At 38.7% G+C, this 22,080-nt stretch overlaps 1 protein-coding gene across 7 annotated transcripts in view; it reads right to left on the reverse strand.

The window, feature by feature from the left end:
* Window positions 1–22,080, reverse strand: part of ZMYND11 (zinc finger MYND-type containing 11) — a 112,423-nt gene that overhangs the window by 36,090 nt on the left and 54,253 nt on the right. For all 7 annotated transcript variants that reach the window (XM_082318945.1, XM_082318948.1, XM_082318950.1 and 4 more), the window contains one exon: window positions 8,787–8,946. In XM_082318945.1, the coding sequence (XP_082175071.1) occupies window positions 8,787–8,946 (160 nt within the window). The remainder of the gene's footprint in view (window positions 1–8,786; window positions 8,947–22,080) is intronic.

Consider the following 22,080-nt stretch of genomic DNA (forward strand, 5'->3'; position numbering starts at 1 on the left):
GCTTATTTTCTCCCCACTAGTTTCCTTGTATGTATGTATTTACGAGATACACTGCCTCCTGTTTTGCATCTATTTTTTCCCACTGCTTTTGCTCATCAAAAGTGCTCAGCAAATAAACAAGCATCCATCTCTCCTTCAAAGCCAAAAAGACTTCAGCAGCTAGAATCCCTTTATGAAAATTGTTTCACTTTATCTTTTCCTTCCTTTTCTAGAAAACTACCACAGCAGGTAGCTACAATGATGTGTGCTTTTACAGACAGGATAATCTGTCCATTGCAAATCAGTTGCCTTTATAGATCCTTTCCTTTGATGACATGGGCTTCATCTTTAAAATTGATTTCCATAAACTGACTCTGTAGGACACTTTGTAGGTATTCATTACTCATATTTTATCACAAAGAAATTCAAAGCAATTATGAGTTCATATGTCCTCACAACTACCTAGGTGTCTTGCCTAATTTCAAGTACTTTTATTTTTTTATTTACTATGGCCAAGATTTTCATAATCTCGGCAATTAACTGTTTTTTTTTTAATATTATTTTTAATTTCTCTCATTTTAGAAATCAGTTTTAGTCTAAAAAGAACCAATACAAACCCATCAGTGAGAAGACAGACCAAAATCTCCTTCTCCATAGTGCATATTAAACACAAACATATTTATAGGCTCGTGATAAGCCATTTCCATTTTCTTCACTGATAACTGCTTCCTCTTCTGATGCACTGATGCCAGAAGACTCAGGTTCTGCAGTGAATTCCACAGCCTCTCAGAACATTTGTGGCTTTCTTTCATTGAGTTTAACCTGCAAGCCTAAGTTTGTCTAATTAATTTATTGCCAGTTTGTCTTAGAAGTCTTCTGTTTCTGGCAGAAACCACCAAAGCCTTCTCTGGATGCCTGCCAAGACAGGTAGATTTTTATTCCCTCTCCTACCTTGTAGTTATGTTCTGGACAATTCTGGGTGATAGGCTCTGAAGTACAGAGACAGTCTCTAGCTCCCAGAGCTGAAGAAGTGAAGTTTTTTCAAGAAGTGTAGTAGCGTGCCACCAGCCAAAATGACCCTGTCACGCTTATCTTCTCAGCCTATGAGCTGTGTTCGTGAAGCAACGAATGAATCTCCGTTTCCCTCCCAAGAAGATCATGTTTGGGTAGCAGTAGTTCACATTATTTGAGGTGAGACAATATAAGTATTCTCCTCCAGGATATTAGAAATAGAAAATAGTTTCAAATGAAAACACTTTTTTTTCTTTCTTCACGTTCCAAGGGAGTTCACAGTTAATAGAAACTTTCAACTTATCTCCTCAGAAACTGGATTCGCTTCTGCTATTAATGTCACAATTTTTTACTTAGGTTGAGCCAAGAGGAGGTTTGTAGGTTATTTTCATTAGGGAGATAAATCAGTGATGAAGTATTTATTAGGTGCAATGCCTTTTATTTCCACATTATGTATGTGAAGGTTTTGTTCCCCTAGAAAGAGGACGAATCCAGACCAGAAAAGAAACCATCTCTTTGCTTGTAGTTCCAAGTCTCCTTCCAAGAAGAACTGTGCACAAAAGGGGTCTCCCTCCCATTTTCTTTCTTAAAATATGTTTACATTGCTTTTCTGGACTTATCTTCTCCATGGGATTTTGTAGTGTTTTTCTAGGTTGATGTTTCTGCACAAACAGAAACATGTTATCTGAAGCAACAGCAGAACTTCCTACACACTTTGCTTAAAGTCCAACTCCTTGTCCATGTCCCCTGTGCTGCAGGTGTGGCTAGTATTGTTTCAGCTGTCAGTGATATAAAGGCATGAGGGCTGCATTTACTGTGAATGAAGCATGAATGTTAATAAGCCCACCAGCTTCAATGAAGTTTCATTCAGTGACCAGCATGACATAATAAGAGATTCAAAACAGTTGCCAGAGATGCAGAGCACTGTGAACCCACAAAGTTAATAAAAACAACACTACTAGGTCAGGGTTGGCACAAAGGAGGTGGAAAAAACCAAGATGCATACTTTCAGAACAAATTCAAGATGGACTGATCTATGCCATCTAGTCCATTAGCATAATTTGAGTCCCATGATGGGAGCTTTATACAGAGTAGTTTGACTAGTTTACTTCAAACCTGTAAGTAAATTGTCATTCTCCAAAACACCCTTTCAGTCAGAAAAAACATTTTGTGAAATCCATGAACAACATCATCAGTATCTCAACTCCAGAACAGTGAGTGAAAGCCTCAAAGAAGAATATAGCGTTACATTGACTGAATTTTTAAAAGTCAAGTTGGCAAAGCTGGGAGAGGCAGGGGAAGATGCTGATGAGGTTGTTTTACCAGTTTAAAAGAAGTACCACCTCTTAGGTATGCAATAAGGTGGACTCTACCAGTGTCAGCTTCGGTAATATGAAGATCCTTCAAATAGTGTGGCTCCTTTTTTTAGGGGATGAAAAATAAGGATGAGCAGAGGAGAGGGAAGAAATACTTCTGAACAAATGGGAAGACAAAAACAAGATTGGAAAAGGAATGAAAAGAATTGTTCATGATTCTTAACCCATCTGGAGACAGGAAGAGCCACTGGAACGGCAGTGAGGCCACTCTCATGAGCCCCATGCTAAAAGCCTTAATGCAAAGACAAAGGAGCAGCTTGGCTTTAATACAGCAAGAATTTCTGATCCATGAGGTGGGAGTTCAGAATTCTAATTTGCTTCTCAAGAACAAAATAGTCTACGCTTTGATTTGGTGATTTGAAATTATTTGCTTTTCTGAACTTTCACAAATCCACAGCAGGATATTACACCAGTGGACACTAATTTTTGGTTCATTAATAAGCGGAATTTTACACTAGTGTATTTTGTGATAACAATTTGCAAGAAAAATCGTTGCTTTTAGCACACGGTGGATTGATCTGGTGGCAGTCTCTTGGCAAAATAAGCCCTGAATGATGGGACCTTAGAGGATGGAAAAATAGGCAGCAAAGAAAGATTCAAAGAGTTCCAGAAGCTCATTTCCCTTGCGTGCTCTTGTGTGACCAGACTATTATGTGGCCTGACCCTCAAATCCTCCTCATACTCTCTCTCAGGTGTGGAGTAAGAGATGGAAGCCAGTCTGAACTTTTCTCTCCCACAGGATCATTCATCAACTCTTTGCATCAGTGAATCATCAAATGTAAAGAACCCCGGTACTTTTGCAGTAATTAGGAATCTACCTGGAATGTTCCAGCCTGGAAAATCCTCAATTCATTACAATATGTGAGAAATAGTAACTATCATGGTTTGGGCTATGTTTGGCTTTGGATCAGTGAATTCACACAGGACTTCAGATTAAAGGCAATACGGATGGATGAGACAAATGGAGAATTTTTTAAACACTGAAGGAAATTTTTCTTCATTTGGTGTGACATGTTCTTCCTCTTTGTGCTCTCTAGTTGCAAGAGCTTTCATGATGAAGGCACTGGCTGTCACTATTGCTGTTTCATATTATCCTTGTGCTCATAACTGTAATGAATGGGATGCACATTAAAACCATTCCTCAACCTAGTTAGTTAGAAGGCCCTAGCTTGGTAGCAATAACTGGTAGCTATATAAGTTGGTTTTGTTTTGAGGTTTGGTATGGTGGTTTTTTTGTTTTTTTTTTTAAATTTAAAGAGTATTTTATGTACAGAAAAGATTCAAACCCTCACAGTTCTTAAGTTTTTTACAATTCTCTTCATATTTATGGAGACTCAAGATGACATAGCCAGTTCAAAAAACAGCTTCTGGCTACCAATACTGACCTAGCATGGAAAAATCAATATAATTACAAAAGCAATTAAGCATGGCAAGTAAGAAACCCAGCCTTTGCTCAATCTAAAGCAATTTAGATTAACACAAACATAACAGCCAAAATACTCCTTTCTCATCGATTGATCTCAGCAAAATTGAACCTGCAATACATCAAATCACAATAATCACCGGGTGTGTGCCTAAGGTCACTAGGGTTAACAAAATCACCTTCAAAACTCACAGTGCTGGTAGTGGGTTACAGCAAAGGTTAAAATGATGGGAAAGCAGACAGAGTGAAGAGATGGATTATTTCGGCAGCCTTGAGACTTGAAAGTATCTGGAATCACTCTGAGCAAGCACCAGCACTTTCTAAATATAAAGTATCAGAAAATCCCCAGTAATGAGTTAGCAAGTTATGAATACATGGTTGTGTTGGGAAAAAGCACATTCTACTTCTAATATTTTCTGAAAATAGGAAAGCAAGCAAACTGCTCTTCCAAATAGCATGCTCTCCATTAAACGAAAAAATCTTTGGAGGGAAGACTTGGACACGCAATAAATTAGATACGGGGAGGACCAAATGCACAGGAAAATGACTGTAACTAAGTCAGACTTAACTAGCCTAAGAATTGCTGGCTCTTTCTATAAGCAATCAACTAAATGATCAGAAAATCAGAAAAAACTCTGTAAAAGAGTGACTTCTTGAAAACATCATCACCTTGTATGTATTTTGTCAGTGAAGAAATAGATCAAAGCGCCTTAACTAAGTGTGAAGCCTCATTCTTCACGTCTCATTAGAGAATTTGGCCACTATGAACCAACTTTAAACCACAGCAGTTCTACGAGGTATGTTGCATTCAGATGCAAACAATGAACCCATGTTACTAACACATCTCCATTTTAGAAGAGCACAACATTGTTTGGCTTTATGAACACACGTAAATTGAAATTATACATTCATAATGCCTCTCTCTGGGTCAGTGCAGTTTTATGACTGTAATCATGAGGAGAAGATTTAGCATATTAAATGCTCAAAATAGCTCTGTGGACACTGTCTGTAGAAAAATCAAAAAATACGTAAATGAGTAAAACAAACTAACTCTAACAATTGTATCTAACCCCCCATAAAGCTACATGACATTGGCGCTTTTATTTGATTTCTTTCATTGGGATTAGACTGACCACTATTTTACACAGATAAAAGTACGTAAAAATCATGGCATGATTTAACTGAAAATAGAAATGAATAGGTAAGGAGATTCATGATTCTTTTCTTCATGAACTACATTTCCCTTCTATTTTATCAACTGCATTAAAAACATAGTTAACAACACTGATTTGCAATTTTTTTTCTAAACCCGGAAAGCAAGGAGATAGATAATTTCTTTTATGTTGATAATAAATAACACTTCCAAATCCCACAAGTTCTGTGAGAAATAGAAATAAAGCTTTTAGAAAGAAAAAGTACCATTACCAGATTTCAGGATTGACATTTCCCTTGCAAGGTAAGAAGCTGCAGAGATTTTGTTGAATTGCATAATAATGGCATCGACAAACAGTGAAAATGCAAAATTCCTAACTAAAATCCTGGATAAGAATGGAAAATAATATCTTCTTTCATTTATTTTGTGTCAAATGCATTAATCATCTGCAAGATGAGAAAGCCTGTAAGATGAGAACACATTTTGAAAATCCGCAAAGCATCTGTATAGATGGCAAATGAGCAAACAAAATGAATACCTGCACAAGCCCCAGAGGTATAATATTTGCGGCAAAGTTCTTCCATAGGTACCAACCCTTAAGTATCAGTTGGAATATAGTACATTTGGCAACTGACTCCATATTTTAAATTTAGTAACTTACATAAAAATATTTCTCCCACATATATCTGAGAGAAGAAGGGAACAATTTTATACTCTTTTAAATCTGACCATTCTTTTTTCCAGTTTTTCAGAATATTCATTTTCACATGAGTTGTCTCTTTTGGAAGGGCCTCCTCCTGATGCCCTCGAACAGTTTTGTCTTTGCTCTTCAGCTTGTTCTTTTGTATGATTTCTCTAAATATCTGAGATTTTGGTTCATCTTTTTACTACAGCTTCAACATACCGATAGAACAATGATAGCAAAGTGGCATAATTGTTTTAACACATTCCTCTGAAGGCTAACAGTAACCCTATCAGAGATCGTATCCTTACTGCACAGATCTGTCATTACGTCAACCTATTGGATAGGGCAAATGTTTGGAAACACATAAGCAAGCACCACAGATTGTCTAATGAATCTTTTCCAAATGGAGCTGTGTTTTCATAACCTATGCCTTTAATTATTGTTACCATTTAGCTATCAGTCCACAGTCATCATTAAAACCAGTACTTTCAGGCCTTGTGACAGCCTCTAGTCAGTCAACTATATAAGTAACAGATACAGGTGCTCAGCACTTCTGCGGCCCAGGCCAGTAACTTATTTACTTGAATATGGATTTAAAATGCTAAGATTTAGATCCAAAACTTCAAAAATGTAAAGAAACATCAAGCAAGTATTCAAAAAATGGCAGGAGGGATGACAGGAATGTGTCCCTTTGCTAAGTCCTTGAAACAGCTGCTCCCTACCGACTTCCACTGTGGTGCCAGAAAACAAGCTAAAATCCAAGGGCATTTTTGTACCAGTGCCAATAGGTGGTGGATCAGTTCTCAGCTCTTTCGTTTTCACATTATGAGCTTTCCAAGTTCCTGTAATACCCGTCAAACCGAGTTTGACAATTGGGTCAAGGGCCTGTCTGTAAGTGCTGAAGTTTGATGAGCCTGAAATCCCTGTTCCAACATTAATAGCCTTATTTCATAGAGTTCTATCTCCTACAAGTGGATCTCTGACAAGACTCCTGTGTGTTTGTCCTCACTGAAATGTAACTTGAGCTCATGGTTCAACAGTCATTAGTACCAGATCTGAGCAGTACTGAATTACAAAGAAAGAACTACAAACTGCATCTTGATTAAGTGCAGACGAAGCATCTGTAAAACTATCCAGTGTGTCCAACATAGAGAACATACCAAACTTCATGGTTTTGCACCAGTTGTTGGAGAATGGAAAAAACTTGATCTGATGTCGAGTGACGACAACGACACTTTGTTACTCATTAAAATTTTTTGAATAAAAGAACAAGGAGAATGACTTTATACCAAGTCAATGTGTTTTGCTTCATGTGTCTGCAGCATTTTGATTCAGTATTAGGATCAAGAAGTTGGAGGTTGGGTACTGTTGAAACATGGCCTGGATCAGAAGCTGATTTCTATTTTCGCATAAAACTGTTAAGTCAAGTGCGCACTGGTGTTCTGAACAACTGAGATAGCCATCAGACATATGGACACAGCACAATGCATCAGTGATTAGCAGTCATGCTGAAAATACAGTCAATACTTCTAACCAAAGGGCTATTCATAATGTGACTTAAGCAGCATCTTCAGTCAAGTCAAAGACAACTCTTTTCATTCTGAGATAAAATAATTACGTAATTCTAATGACTCACTGGGAATTTACATGCTGGTTATCTTATAAGCTTTGTTAAGACAAATGTTGCTAATAAGTAGCAGGAACATTTTTTGAGTGACCGTTTAAGAAATGGCTATTGTGAAGCATTTTGATTCTTTTTTTTTTCTTCTTTTTCTCTTAGCAATAGGGGAAACAAACATACTGAATACTTGAGATAACTACAGATCTCAGGCTTTATGTCATGTTGAGTCTGCACAGTTAACATCACCTCTAAATAGATAAAACTGACATAAGAAATACCTAAAAGAGCTAAATGGGAATTTTGAAATGTTTACTCCCAGGAAGAATAGTAAAAACAAAGCTACATACCCTTTAAAGGTTCACTTGAGGGTTTCTAATGAAATTAGAATGAGAATCTTAACAGTGACATAATGTACATTAAATAACTATTTCAATATAAATTAGTATAACTGAGATAATTTTAACCGTAATGTTTTCTATTATGGATACGGCTTGTTTCCACTTTCTAGTCCTCTCACTTTAAAACAAAAAATAATCTGTTGTTTTACTTTTGGGATCTTATTGATGGCTGCAATAATGCAATGAGTGTTTTGGTGGTTTTTAGAATTTATTTTCCTGTAGAGTTTTTCTAGTTTTCCTCAAATTTTAAATTATTATCTCTGCCTGAGACAATGCTTGTCCATTTTACCAGTATTTAATGCAATTTATATTCCAAAGCAACAGTTCCTAGTTCAAGTATTTTAAAGCTTTGCCAAACTCTTTTTTTTTTTAAATTACGAAAACATGGTCTTGTAAATACAGGGACCGGGTTTCTGAAGAAGGCAAAGCAATTGCACAAGCTTTTTCCTGGTCTATGGGACTATTCTCAGTTAACTTTTTAGGGGCGTTCCATCTCAGCTATGGAGGGATAGAGAAAACACGCTTGTCTTCCCTTCACATCACTTTCAACTTGTTTAACTCGATTTAAATATTTATTTCACACATCCAGTGGAACAATGTCTGGATGCCTGTAACTAATTTGCTAAGAAAATCCTTCCTAACTGAGTGCCCTGGTATTCACAAATATCTGTAAAACACATCTTTTCATGTGTGTTTGTATATAAATGTACAACTTCTTGTTGCACTTTCGAAAAGGAGGAGTTCTTCCTTCCTCAGATTCAGATTAAAGCAAGACTAATCAAAAATTCTTGTCTTCTTTTTTTTTTAAAGGTACCATCTTTGGGATTTGAGGACGTCTGAGGATTTCAAGTAATACCAATATTTACTGTCTTCCTATACAGCTGTAGAAGAGAATACCACATAAAAGTGAGAAATGACTGACCAAAGGACTTTGCCAGTGTTTCATAGCAAAAAACTCAGAATTCAAGAAGAGCGAGCTTCTATGGAATAGAAAAGGTTAAAAAAGTTTAAGAGTGCATTACTTCCCTGTTCACAAGCATCAACACAGCATCTATAAATAACTTTAAACAGAAATTAAAACAAGTTTCATGCTAAGATACCAGAAATCGTGATTTATTTTCTCAAAGATTTTATACTCACAATCTCATCTCCTGGCAACCAATATCCTTCTTGTTCAATACCAGCTTTTGACCCTTTACACCCCACTGTCAGGGTTTCAACAATAAGACCATCCTTGACTGCTAAACTCAGCTGTCGTGTGGTTTCTTTTGGATGCATACCATGGACTCGAGACATATACCTGCACACAAAGCACAAAAGTCTTTGTTAGTGTTAAACTATAAAATGCATCAGCAAAAAGATATTCTTTTTCAAATGATTTAAAATAATACACAGTCTAGTGTTAGGTTGTTTTTAAACCCTCAAAATTTATGCAATTTCCCCCTTTACTCTAAATCATCTTTTCTTCCCCTTGAAGTTATCATGTACACACTTAAACAAGTAGTAGCACAGTAAACTTCTACCAAAAAAGATTATCACACTCCAAAACTAACACACACATTGCTTGGGCTTGCCTCTGCTAAACTTCCACATCGATTTGTGCCCCTAAAGAGACTTCTTTAAATTAACTGAAACTTGCATTTCTGTAATACTTCCTATAGCATACATACTACAGAGTAAGTCTGGAGATGTACCAGTGAATCTACGTGATGCTTGTGAGTACAATACATAAAAAATGTGAAATTCATGCATCACACATGAAAACCCAAGAGCCAGAGTTAGAGTACTAGGTGATTTTTCTCCTTTTCTTGAGATAATCACACTGATCACACTATGATGAACTGCACTGGTGAGAACAAAACATATATAGCCTAAACTGTGTATATACATGAGATGCAGTTGTGTAATGCTGACCTTTATCCAGTATAATTTACTTCTAGACCAACATCAAATGTGAACTTGGAGTAAACAACATAAAATGATCTTCCCTCAAAAAAAGACAACCTTCCTGTTTTAAGATCATTACACTTCAGAATTTTTTTTAGCAGAATTCCAAGAATGTATCTACGAGTCACTGCACACAGAGAAGTGAAGAGAGCTACAATCGCATGTGATCAGCAGATAAGTGAATTGACTCTGAACCAATTGGAAATACCTGTTTTGTGGACATATTTTTCTAGTTATAACTCTCTTACAGCTACAGGGCTAAATGAATTTCTCTCCCTTTTTTGGTTTCTCCAGGTGCTCTGTCTTTACCTGTCTCCTAGGAGAGAAATCTGTAATTTGCCTGCTTTAAGACAAAGCTGTCAGCTATAGTATCCTCTATTTCATGCTTGACAATGAATTCCAGCAACCGTGATTCTTTTGCGACTGTCATCACAAACATCTTCACAAAAAATATAATTATTTATTGTCAGGAGCAAACTCGAGGAAAATTTATTTTAAAGCAGTAGCATTACATAGGGGGAAAAAAAAAAGTTACATCAGTTCAGATTTTCTTTTTAGTAACACGGCTGACAGGAACTTTTAATGCCTTAGAAGTTACAAACTTACAATAAGGGATGAAGACCACTCTAGTGGTCAACCCTCCAATCAACCCTTCTCTTTGAAGACATACGACTTTCAAACTTCTTACTGTTTTGGATGCGTAAAGGTCTTTTCCAATCCTGCATTCTCTCTCAAACTTTTGCTGAGAACTGGTTTACCCTAGTCCACAGGACCCTCAGGACCCTGTGGACTATGGTCACTCTTGGTTTCATTCCCAAACTCACTCGCAGTTACCCTGTGTGGAGGGAAACTAAATGCATATAATCATATAGTAAATTTCTGATTGAGTAGAAGTATATATTTGTGTAGTACATTATACAATAATCAGAGCAACACAGGAAATTTATAAATTTCTGCCTGGTATCAAATGCAGCACATTTGGAGGATCTTGGGTATTTTTTAGGGTAAAAACTCTTAGATGCTGCCATTTACTGTATTTTACAATGTCTACCGCAACACGGTCCAAGTCTGGTTGGTTTGTGCATTCTACTACTGCATAAAAAGTAAGTAATAATAAACAAAATTAATATAGAAAGAACAAAATTCTGTCCAAGTCTGTGAACCAAGCTAATATATATGTCAATCTTATGCTGGCTAGCAAAAAGGATCGAGGGCCAAGCAATGACTGAGAAGATAAGCACATCAGTTCAGTTCTGTATCACACTGGGTGGATGCTCATCTGCTCAACCTGATGCCTCTCTGCTTCTGTAGAAACCTAAACTCAACATGAGAAGCTGTTCAAGTGATATTAACAAGTCAGTAAAATGAGTTTTCCAAGTTCTCCAAATTCCAAGGAGAGCTTGAACAGGCAGAGACTCCAATCTATTACTTCACTTTCAGAGTGCAAGTGAACACTATTAGTTTGCTGAGGCATAAAGTGCTGAAGCTTTGAAACTGTCTGAAATAGAGAAAACAAATCATTTGTTTATATACTCATGTTACATGTATTTCATGTGTGTGTACACATATACATATATTTATGCAAACACAACTAGCTTTTTAAAGTGCAAATTATCTTTGTCAGCATTTGCTAACTTTATTGGTTGTTCAGCAAATTTCCATTTTAACTCTGTACTAACAACCTCCCTGTCAGAGCCACAGCATTCATGTCTTCCGCAATTTCTTCAAGCCCTTAATAGGCCTCAAAATACATAGCATAAGTACTAACTATCATTCTTCCCATTTTACTGATGGAACAAATGAGGCACTGAGCAAGGAAGTGATTTCCCTACAGTTATACAGCAGGCTGCTATATGTCTGAGAACAGAAATCAAGTATTAACCCAGTGCCATGATCTTCACTGCATCCTGCTGAAGAAACCATGTATTTTGCATTGCATCATCCATAGTTGCAGAAACACAGTCCAGCAAAACTCTGGAATGTAAGCTACACGTTTCGTGATTATTTCTCACTTGCATCTCTGAACAGAACAGATACATAATACAAACCAAAAAGCCTTAAACCAACTCTGATCAGCTAAGAGGTTTAATCTGCCTATTTCAACTGTGTCAGGGTGTGCACTAGTGAAAAGGAGCACAAGGCTCAGAATCTCCCATTTCTCAAATCTAATCTGTGTTCTCAACCGGCGTGAAAGTACTGCCACCAACTAAACAATCTCCTCCTTTTCTCCACCTGTAAATCAGGATTAACAAATCGCCAGTGGCTTTCTGAAGAATACTTTGGTCAATGTTCAGACTGTGAAGCCTGAAGATCCACAAGGGCTATGTTTTCCATGTTTAAAGTAAAATGCTCTCAGCTTTCATAGGAAAGCACACACATGTAGACAGAATGTTTTTACTTGGAAGAGTAGAATTGCTGTTAGAAAAGTGCCCCCTGCCCCCGAATTTTTACTTATATGAAAACCTGTGACGTGTATGTGGCTAGATATTCACAGACTACCAAACAACACTGGCAGGGTCTGGATGAAATCCTACCTTGTTTCTTTTCAGCGAGGATGGCAGCTAACTAAGAAGCTATTAAGGCACAGGATTTGAACCAGAAAAGATAGTTAGAAGTTCTTTAATAATGAAATGTGAAAAACTGTCACAACATATGAAAGATGCTGGAAACACAAAATAAGTTGAACTCCAGCCTAGAGACAGAAAGCATGATGTCTGGAGTCCTAACTACCACATCAGACTCATTACCGGATCGGGAAAAAACAATGCTGAAATGTCTTTGTGCAAAAGTGACACTACTAATCCAGGGAGTACACGTCTTTTCCTGGCACTGCATACACTGGAGCATCTGGCACCAAGAAGTTAAAAAACAAGTAAGAGAGATAAAGCAATCCCTAGTTGCTGTTTTCAACAAAAGCTGATTAGCCTTACCTTGGAGACAGGGAGTTGAAGCAATACTGGTTTGTTATGCTCTTGCCCAGTTCTCCATATCAACAGACTGGGAAGCGTAATACAATCCCTATCCTGCTATTACCTAGCCAGCCACGAGAAGTAAAGCAAATATGCTTTCAGATGGGTGAGAACAAGGCATGAAGACAAAGTAAAATCCCCTAAATCAGCAAACCAGCCCTAATCAGATAGGGGGCTGAAACAACCATTTCAAAATACAATTTAACTGCGCTAATCCCTACTATATAAAATGAGGGTCTGTCTGATGAAAAGAGGAGGTTTGGCCTGATAATCTGCATGTTAAATTCCAAATCTCACCAAATGAGGCTGCCTGTTTGCAGGACACAGAAGCAACTGAACTGCTTCTCAATATTACAGTTTATAGGTCAGTATTTTCTCCATTTATAAACTGGCAGCATAAACCTCCATGACATTAGCATAGAAGAATCTTAGCAAATCTAGCAAAATTACAGTTTTTGTAATCAACATCTAAGAGCCTACTAAAGCATGTTTTCAGTTATTGCAACACCACTTGGAAAGCAAAGGATAAGACTCTTTAGCATGTAGGTTGTTCATTACCACCCTTAAACAAACGTCAGCTCTGTCATACCATCAGATGTATATGTAAATGTGCTGACCTTCAGAAACAAGATACTACCAACAGAATCAGGTAAATGCACATGTGCACATAGCTAATATATGTGCACACCTGTCCAACAGCAAAAGAAAAAATGTAGAGGAGAACAATAGTGGATAATCATTAATGGATTTGTAGATTGAATGTGTGTGTGCATGCTCATCTCTATTTAGTACACAAAACACCAATCAGAAAAATGTGAAATAACAATTTTAAACCTATTTGGCACTTCAGATAAACAGTAGTGAGGTCTTTTCAAATTTAGCAGCAATAAAATATCATCATATTCTTGTGTTTATATACCTCATTCTTGTTACCCATCCCAAAACCCTGACCCTCTCTGAGACACCACAGGGACAGCCCAAGGGGTCAGCACAGCCGGAGGTGAGGACTCAAGCAGTTCTCGCAGGCCTCACGGCATCCAGGAGCCACACAGCCAGCTGCTGCACACCCCACCTGAGCCATGCTGCAATGACGGGGAGGAACGATACACAGGGAAACCTGGTACCTGTCCTTCCAGAGTCTCTCTCCTTCATAGCAACAAACTGCAGAAGCTCCTGTAACTCATGCCACTACTAAGTGATAACTGGATCTTGCCCTCCCTTTGCTAAACAAAACTGAACCACAGGAGTACCCTAATCCACCTGTAAACTGTGTGCCTGCCCAATCCACAGGAGACATTACAGAAGCAACAAAGTCTGTCAGCATATGAGCAGTTCACACCTAAAACTTCAAAAAAATTTTCTCAAACTAGCCAGTGTTCGGCCTGTCTTTCTATTCAAAACCTACATCTAACACATGTGCTTCATACACACCTTAAAACTCAAGAAAAAGGTTTGTTTTGATCTAAGGGGTGTGGAGGAAGAAGACTGTAAAGCCGCCATCACCATGGGAGCAAAACAGATACAAAAGTAGCTGGCACTTGCATGGGGATCAGATGGTGAACTTTTCGCCTACAGCTGTCACACAGCTCACAACTCTCTTGCTTGGTGCTGTGCAAGACACAACACGAAGCCAAACCCTGTCCCAAAGAGCTTAATACACATGGCCACAAAATAATGCACATAAACAGCTAACTCTGCCCTCAAAGAGTCCTCCTGAAGGCAACTTGTCTACCAAGATGCAGCAAATGGTTTAAATGGGCACAGCTGTGTTCTGGGCCAAAAAACAAAGCTGGCCAAGGAAGGAAGGAGGTAAGGTACTTAAGGTGGAAAGTTGACAACGCAAGTATTTGAAAAATAATCACAGTTTTCTGGACTCATAAGGAATTGCATTTTCAGCCACCTGAACTCATCAAAAGGAAAATACTGAAAAAATGCTACAGCAAACATCTCTGTAAAAGACTAAAGTAAAATACATATAGGAAATAGCTGCCTTTTATAAAATACAACAGTGTGACAAGTGTAGGTAGATGCTAATTTTAGTGGCAAACGCTGTAATCTTGGTCTGATCAATTATCTCTGTCTATGCTGGATGCCTCCGCCCTCCATGACACGAAGGGAAGTAGCAGTCTGCTGGCAGCAGCAGACTATCTGCTAAGCAACTCACCCAGGGAGAAACAGAGGTCTTGAGATTTCCTTGTGTGCACAGCCCATCTCACAACTGAGATCTGATAAAACACAGCAGATCCCATTAGACTCAACTGAAAGACTGCCATTAATTTTAGATGTTACCTACAGGTATATAAAAATGTCCTAGATTCAGGGACAGACCTTAAGGAATAATACATAAAATGGAAGGAAAGCAGCCAAAAATCTGTTCTGAGTTTTATATTGTGTTCCTGCCTCTGGTGAGAAATGATGCCTTTTGCTTTAGATTCAGGGTATGCCAGCAGTTTTATAGAAGGCCCACGCACTTCTTTTAAGACTTTTTTTAATTTGCAAAGAATAGGTCACATGGTCATAATGACAGTAAAAATGGAAGAGATGGCTGTGATTTTTTTTTTTTTTTTTTTTTTTGGTAACAAATACAGCTACATAGCATAAGAACTTAAAACACCCAGGTTCAAATCTCAGGAATCCACTAGCTATCCTTATGGCGAGCCAGGTGAAGATTTGTGCTCACAGTTGTATCTCAAGGTCTCAACTCGGAAGCGTAGGCTGCCTGCTCCCACCAGATGCAGCACTGTGGTACAAATCAACTTTCACAAAACTCAGGCTAAACATTATGGGTATTTGTATTTCAAAACAATATATCTGAAATATATATTCCCTGCTTGCCAGAAACTGAGAGCTGCCCCGAGAGCCCAAGACAACACAGACACACAGAGAAAGTAGAACCGTCTACAGCGGGGACATAGCAGCACACTTTTGTTTTCTAAGATACTTTTTGATATGTTTACAGTTTCTGAAAGTTTCGACTCTGGATTAAATTCACTAAGATAAAGACAACCAAAGCATAACATTCTTCCTCTGCATTTACACTTCAAAAGGAGGGCCAGGGAGAATCTCCCTCCTTTGTTGGATGTGGAGGAAAACATTGCCACGAAGGATGAGGAGAAGGCTGAGGTACTTAATGCCTTCTTTGCCTCAGTCTTTAATAGTCAGAGTGGTCATCCTCGGGGTTTTCAGGCCCCTGAGCTGCGAGATGGAGACAGGAAGCAGAATGAAGCCCCAGTCGTCGAAGAGGTGGCAGTCACCGACCTGCCCCTCCACCTGGATGCTCACAAGTCCATGGGACCAGATGGGATCCACCCAAGGATACTGAGGGAGCTGGCAGAGGAGCTGGCCAAGCCACTCTCCATCATTTATCAGCAGTCCTGGTCAACCGGGGAGGTCCCAGATGACTGGAAGTTAGCAAATGTGACGCCCCTCTACAAGAGGGGTCGGAAGGAGGATCCAGGAAACTACAGACCTGCCAGCCTGACCTCGGTGCCGGGGAAGGTCACGGAACAGAGCATCTTGAGTGCCATTACACGGCACATGTGGGACAACCAAGGGATCAAGCTCAGCCAGCATGTGTTTATGAAAGGGAGGTCCTGCTTCACTAACCCGGTCTCCTTCTACGACAAGGTGACCCACTTAGTGGATGAGGGGAAGGCTGTGGATGTTGTCTACTTGGACTTTAGCAAGGCCTTTGACACTGTCTCCCACAGCATTCTCCTGGAGAAAGTGACTGCTCATGGCTTGGATAAGTGCACTCTGCGCTGGATAAAAAACTGGCTGGACGGCTGAGCCCAGAGAGTGGTGGTGAATGGAGTCAAATCCAGTTGGCGGCCGGTCATGAGTGGTGTTCCCCAGGGCTCAGTGTTGGGGCCAGTCCTGTCCAATACCTTCATTGATGATCTGGAGGAGGGGATTGAGTGCACCCTCAGTAAGTTTGCAGATGACACCAAGTTGGGTGGAAGTGTTGATCTGCTGGAGGGTAGGAAGGCCCTGCAGAGGGACCTGGACAGGCTGGATCGTTGGGCCGGGGCCAAGTGCATGAGATTCAACAAGGCTCAGTGCTGGGTCCTGCACTTCGGTCACAACAACCCCATGCAACGCTACAGGCAGGGGGAGGAGTGGCTGCAGAGCTGCCTGGCAGAAAAGGACCTGGGGGTGTTGGTTGACAGCTGCCTGAACATGAGCCAGCAGTGTGCCCAGGTGGCCAAGACGGCCCATGGCATCCTGGCCTGTATCAAGAATAGTGTGGCCAGCAGGACCAGGGAGGTGATGGTGCCCCTGTACTCGGCACTGGTGAGGCCGCACCTCGAGTACTGTGTTCAGTTTTGGGCCCCTCACTACAAGAAGGACATCGAGGTGCTGGAGCGTGGCCAGAGAAGGGCAACGAAGCTGGTGAAGGGTCTGGAGCACAAGTCTTATGAGGAGCGGCTGAGGGAGCTGGGGTTGTTTAGCCTGGAGAAGAGGAGGCTGAGGGGAGACCTTATTGCTCTCTCCAACTACCTGAAAGGAGGCTGTAGCGAGGTGGGGGTCGGTCTCTTCTCCCTAGTAACAAGCGATAGGACGAGAGGAAAAGGCCTCAAGCTGCGCCAGGGGAAGTTTAGGTTGGATATTAGGAATAACTTCTTCACCGAAAGGGCAGTCAGGCATTGGAACAGGCTGCCCAGGGAAGTGGTTGAGTCCCCATCCCTGGAGGTATTTAAAAGGCGGGGAGATGTGGTGCTAGAGGACATGGTTTAGTGGTGGACTTGGCAGTGCTGGGTTAACGGTTGGACTTGATGATCTTAAGGGTCTTTTCCAACCTTAATGATTCTACGATTCTATGATTCTATGAAAGAGAGATGCACGTATATGAACAGGCTGCATTTGATTTCCACTGCACTTCACATACCAACAGCACACTGCATAGACCACATAGGCATTGACAGAGCTGTTGCCTGTGCAGTGAAACACGGATTGTATGATCTACATTTTGTGCAGTCCAAAATTCCAAGTGGAGGACACAGAGAAACTGAGCTACAAAGAAATGATGAATTTTCTTTTCTTTCTGACATCTGTATCTGCAACATTCACATTCAAGACACATACACTAAGTAGGAAATGTTTTTAAGGTTTGTTTCATCTCTCCTTCATAGTCTAGAAATATAGCATCTGCATGAATACAGAATCTAATTTTGTGCAGTGCTTTTATAAAACAAAAAGAATGCATAGACTTGATAGTGAAACAGTGAGATCCAGCAGTTCAACGAAACTCAGATCTGCCTGATGTTTCTTCTGCTGCTGCTAAAACAAAGGTAAGGAATAATCTTGTTTGTGTGTGCTTTAGATACCCCAGGCACCATGCGTTTACCTATAATGTTAATCACCTGGGTCATTTCTGTCAAGAACACAGGTAATTCCTTGTTTCAGTAATTTAAATTCTTACTCATACAACTTCACTGTACACTTAAAGATTGTGTAACTCACCAATACGAAGGTGAAAAGCAAGTAATTAAGGTACTGAGCTATTCAATGCTTATCTAAAAAAAAATCTCTCTTTCAGAACTACTACCAACTTCTTAAGGAGGAACTTATCTAAAAAAGGGCTCTACTTCCATTTTTTGAACCCAGAAAGTTCTATGTGATACTGCTGGTAATGTACACGTACGTGCACTGAGCACTACTGGCAAACAGGAGCACTAATCGTTCAGTAGCATTCCATGCATATGTAAAATTGCTTGTGTATATGCAGAGCCAGCGTTCCATCCAGCACTTTTCTGTGGATGTACTGAAGAGACAAACAAGTAATACATGACTCAGAATGTAACATCCTGGCTAATACCTTGCAAATTAAATATTTAGTCAGCTCATATCAAGCTTCTCAATTAAAAACATGCTTAAAAAATACACATTCAATTGCTTTCATGATTCAGTTTTTCAGAGTTGTCTATCTAATTTAATTTCCATTCTTATCCAGGTTAAAAGTAACAATTTGTTTTTTTTTTTGGTCAGATTTGTTTTAGCTTGGCTGAGTTTCAAAATCATCACACTATCACACAAATGTTCACCTAATTACCAGCTAGGGAACAGCACAAGGGCTGGAAAAGCCATCAGGGCAGGGCTGCTGCTTTTGGTGATGATATTGTTTACATGAATGGCAATATGAGACCACAGCCTAAAATAGATGGTACGACTAGTGCTTTGGAGATCCTTCTCTCTCCACTGAATTACAGAGAAAGCCTTGATGAGCACTTCAGGCCAGATAACAACCTGTTAAACGGCCATGTCACACTCATTTTTATCTTTTACTTCTAATAGAAAGCCACATCTATTTACAGCAAAGAAACCAAATGTAAGCTACAAGTTTCACTTTCAAATATTATAAAGATGCTATGATTCAAGCAAAAATCAATATTGGTTGTGACATAAAAAGTAAATTGGTTTGCTTTTAGTAATTAGAAATAAAGACAGCCTGTTACGTATTTTTCTGTGTAAACTTACACAACTTCAACACAAATATTAATAGAGGTATGGAGTACCTGAGAATATTCATTAAAATGAAAATGAGGACAGTGATTTTCAAGTCAGTTACACTTCCACCACCTTCCTTCTCAATATTTATACTGGAGTTCATAGTTTGCATGTATTATCTATGAAAAGTATTAAATGTTGACTATTACAATTTTTATAGTAACACAGATTAAGGAGAGTTTAAATGAGTTTGCACTCATTAGCAAACATCAAACAAGTAGCATGGCTGTTGTTAATACCCATGTGTTTGTGCTGTTAGTGTGAATCATTTTATTTACCAGTCATACTCATGCTCAGCCCAGAGATGGCTTCACCTACTGAATCAATGAAGAACATTGACCTTTGAGACAAAAGAACAAAACTGCCTTACTAAGAATACCACATAAGGTCATTCTTAAGAGAAGAATTATTACATAAGGAAAATTGATCAAGCAAAATTCGTTAGAAGATCTGAGCACCTATCTATCTATCTATTTTTTGCAGAATGAACTGTAGGAGCTAGATGTGTAAGCATTCATATTTCTGATCAAAGCAAACACACAAAAAGTTTAGCCTCACCTCAGGCTCTAGCCCTCAACAAAATAGCCTTTTATGCTAAAGCCCTACAGGCGTAATGGTTGCACAGAATCCCTTCCATTCCATGTAGTCAGCATAAAGAAGGAAAAAAGGTGGCAAGGCTGGAGGAATCTCCATCAGTCCTGTGGTGAAGAGTTTTCTACACTAGGCACTGAATTAGTCTTACGACAGCCAGCACTGAGAAGCAGACCCAGCAATTCAGGTAGCAATGTTCTTTATCACATGGTGGGACAGTGGCTCAGTACCAAGTTGAAGGAACAACTATCCCTAACAAATCACAAAGAACACTGCTTAATATATCTGGACTTCTTTTTATGTATTCCTTTATTCAGTTTAATTAATGTGATTAAATAGAATCGTTACAAAAATTGAAGAAATTATCTATATCAAGGAAAGAACTTGATGGGAAAAAGAGTAAATATTAATATGCATTATAAACTCAAGATGACACTTTAACCACATTTACTAATTCAGAAATTTTAATTCTACTACTACTCACAGCAAATGCAGCGAGGTTCTTTATAGCCTTTTTCCAAGAGAAGTTTACAATTCTTTCCTGTCACCCCTGCTTCCACCCCCCCTAGTCAAAAATGTCTAAAAGCAGCTCTTAAAATAGACCATAAATACCAGCAATATTAAAGTTACATAATATCCAAAACAGAAAATCATGATGAACTCACAAACAAAAGTAAGATTAAACACAATATCTACAAATAGATAAAAGCTTTATGACAAATGTAGCTATCTACAGGTAACACAGGTGAAATTTAATGAACATATGCCATTGTGAATGTTCCTTGTGCAACTGATGACAATCCGTCATTTCTTCTTAAGGGTCTTATAAAATATGGGTGTTTAGCTTAGTTCCTCACTTCTCTTCAACATTTCTGTGAATCTGGATATTAAAAACTCTTACGAGCTTGCTGAATAATTACCTCATTGGTCAGTCTCAGTACAAATTTACAAGCAAAATTGTATATTGGTTACAATGCAAAAACTGGTGAGATTCCCTGTACTTTCCTGCATATATGCAGTTTTCAGTGTTCTTTTTATTACTTCATACCATATATCTGAACTTTTGAAAAAGTTCAAAAATTTCAATCTGACTGCATCATTTAACCTCACTGTGAAGCCATCAGTATAAAAAATTAATATATCAAACAAGTCAAATGTTTTGGTGTCCATCATATTTCTATGCAACATATTGCTATGCTTGTAACTGACAGTTACGCACACACAATGCAGAGTTTGTATATACGACCAAAATAGTACTTTTACTAAAAATTTTGTTATTAGGGAATCAAATGATAAATTTTAGATTACTTTTTATTTTATTAATATAATGATTTTTAACCAAATTGATCAAAAATTGCTGAAAAAGCACAGAAGCCTTCCCCCCACCCCCACCCCGATGTTCTGTGACAAAGGATTTATAAGCTTTAAAACTCTAGACTTGGTTCATTCTCTTGGATTAACACAAAAATAGCTATGAAAACAGAAAAAAACATTGGTTTTGGCATAAAAGAAGCAACTGAAGTTTATCATGGGAAAGAGAGAAGGAAAGTAAAAGAAATGGAAAAGAGGAGTGACTTAGTGGAGTCAGATAGAAAGAAGTGCCTTGTCCTTGACTATAACAGAAAACACATAAAGAGGTATTTAAAACTAAGTTTTCAACCCTGTCATCACCTGGTGATGTGTTTCTGTGTTTGTTTTCTGTAATGAATATATCTATAATTAAGCCAACCCTATACAAACGGAATTCAGTTTTCTCAGAGGTGAACACTCAGTAGACAGGCTGTGACAAGAAGCAGCAATGTGGCCTGCTGAGGAAGCAGTATCATGCTGCTTATTCTAGGACCTTGTACTCCATGCTTTTGCTTACCCTTGCATAATTATGAACTGCTATTACACTGCATGGCAGGGAAAAAAGTACTTCACTGTACTGTTCTTCCTCATCCTTTCCCAATTGGTAAAATACAGGCTTTCCTGAGTACCTCCTTCAATATTGACCTGTTCCACCACAGTACAACTGACCAGGGTTTGATCAACATGTACCAGATTCTGAAGAGTTGCTTTTAATAACACTATTTGCTTCACATGGTCACATTTAAAACATACATGAGGATGAAGTAAAGATGTGGAAAAAGAGCCCGTAACACTGGTTAAAAGTGAACTAAAGCAACCACTGCATTCTTCTGTGTAACAAGAGGATGTTTTACTTCAAACAACTGTTTTCAGATAAGCCTACTCTCCGGTAACAAAAAGACAGATATTTTAGGGGAACGGCTTGACAAAGGATAAGAAACCAACAGAGCAGAACAACATTTCTAAGCTTTCATTTCAGTCAAAGAAATATCAGGTGCTACAATACTTCTGCTCATGTGAAGTTAAACAACAGGATTATCTAGTTATAAACCCAGAGTCATCTGCTCTCC

Source organism: Platalea leucorodia (assembly GCF_965183815.1).
Source record: "Platalea leucorodia genome assembly, chromosome: 1".
NCBI classification, from domain to species: Eukaryota; Metazoa; Chordata; class Aves; order Pelecaniformes; family Threskiornithidae; genus Platalea; species Platalea leucorodia.